This window comes from Penaeus monodon, chromosome 27 (assembly GCF_015228065.2).
Source record: "Penaeus monodon isolate SGIC_2016 chromosome 27, NSTDA_Pmon_1, whole genome shotgun sequence".
NCBI lineage: Eukaryota > Metazoa > Arthropoda > Malacostraca > Decapoda > Penaeidae > Penaeus > Penaeus monodon.
This window is the reverse complement of record NC_051412.1, coordinates 10,621,010-10,622,146: the sequence shown is the minus strand read 5'-3', so window position 1 is coordinate 10,622,146 and position 1,137 is coordinate 10,621,010. Positions and strand designations below refer to the sequence as shown.

The window sequence follows — 1,137 nt, the reverse complement described above, 5'->3', positions numbered from 1 at the left end:
TATGCGGGATGCTCTCACAGCGTGTAACAGCCACCTCTACCCTTAGGCGGCGGAGGCGGAGGCAGCTACGGCTCCGGCCTGAGCGCGTGCCGCCGCCAGGGAGATCCCCCCACCTCGACGCAGCTGGCGCCGCTCTCCTACTACCCCTACTGGACTGACTCAAAAATATAGATGGCAAAGAGTTGGTGAGTGAGACTGATTCATAAACAGAATGTAAAGACTCCTTTAATTAGCACTGATAATAACCCTTTCCGAATTTTATCTCATTCATAGTTAATGCACCAATTTCCCCTGTGTTATAGCTGGATGTGGGTGTACAATGCGTGGATGCCTTGAAAAAAGCAGAATGTGGCGACGCCGTCTACTTTCAAGATATCATAGATTGAAAGCTGCATCCAAAACGGAGCTGGACCGCAGTCGTCACTGGAAAAACTGTTATAAGGTGCTCGCGTGGGATTTGTTTTACAGCTCCTTAAAAGCAAAACATTTCTCGCATTCTCCTGTGATCCGTGCAGTGTCTGTCGTAGAGTGACAAGATACGTGCAGCAACATGAATGGTAGTTAGAATCTAACATATATATTAGCATTTATACAGACTTGTGACAATGATGCCTAAGTATGTTTCAGAATCTTTTGATTCGATTGACTTTGATGTTAGCTGAAAATCTTAAGAAATGTAAATTCAGAACACAAAAAGAACACAAAAAATCGAACATACTGAAACGTAAGGTATCTGAAATAGATACAATTTGTTCGATGCAGTGCCTACTTTGAACAGAACAGTATGTGATCAATTTCACCGTTCAGTACCATAACTTCATGTGCCTAACAGTGCCTGTGAACACATATAACGTATGTAAGTGCTTCGAGTCATGTGTATAAAATTACGCTCTTTGTGCAGTGTCATCAAGTGTTTCAGAATAAGTAAATATGGTAGAATAATTTTTATAACTATTTTATATTCAGTTTTGTTGATATGGAAAAGAGCTGGTGATCCATTTGATGTTTTTTTTCTTTACTGTTCGTGCTTGAGAGAAAGGTTGTACCTGCGAGGGCTCGAACCCTCACTCCCCCGTTCTCCTTGTTCAGCCAGAGCGCCTTCGTGGAATAATGTACTTGCAAAGGATAAGCTATTTC

At 42.2% G+C, this 1,137-nt stretch overlaps 1 protein-coding gene across 2 annotated transcripts in view; it reads left to right on the top strand.

The window, feature by feature from the left end:
* Window positions 1-1,137, top strand: part of LOC119590568 (forkhead box protein L2-like) — a gene marked incomplete at its 3' end in the record, with an annotated part of 75,433 nt that extends 74,296 nt beyond the window's left edge. For both annotated transcript variants that reach the window (XM_037939236.1, XM_037939235.1), the window contains 2 exon segments: window positions 47-185; window positions 303-1,137. In XM_037939236.1, the coding sequence (XP_037795164.1) occupies window positions 47-171 (125 nt within the window).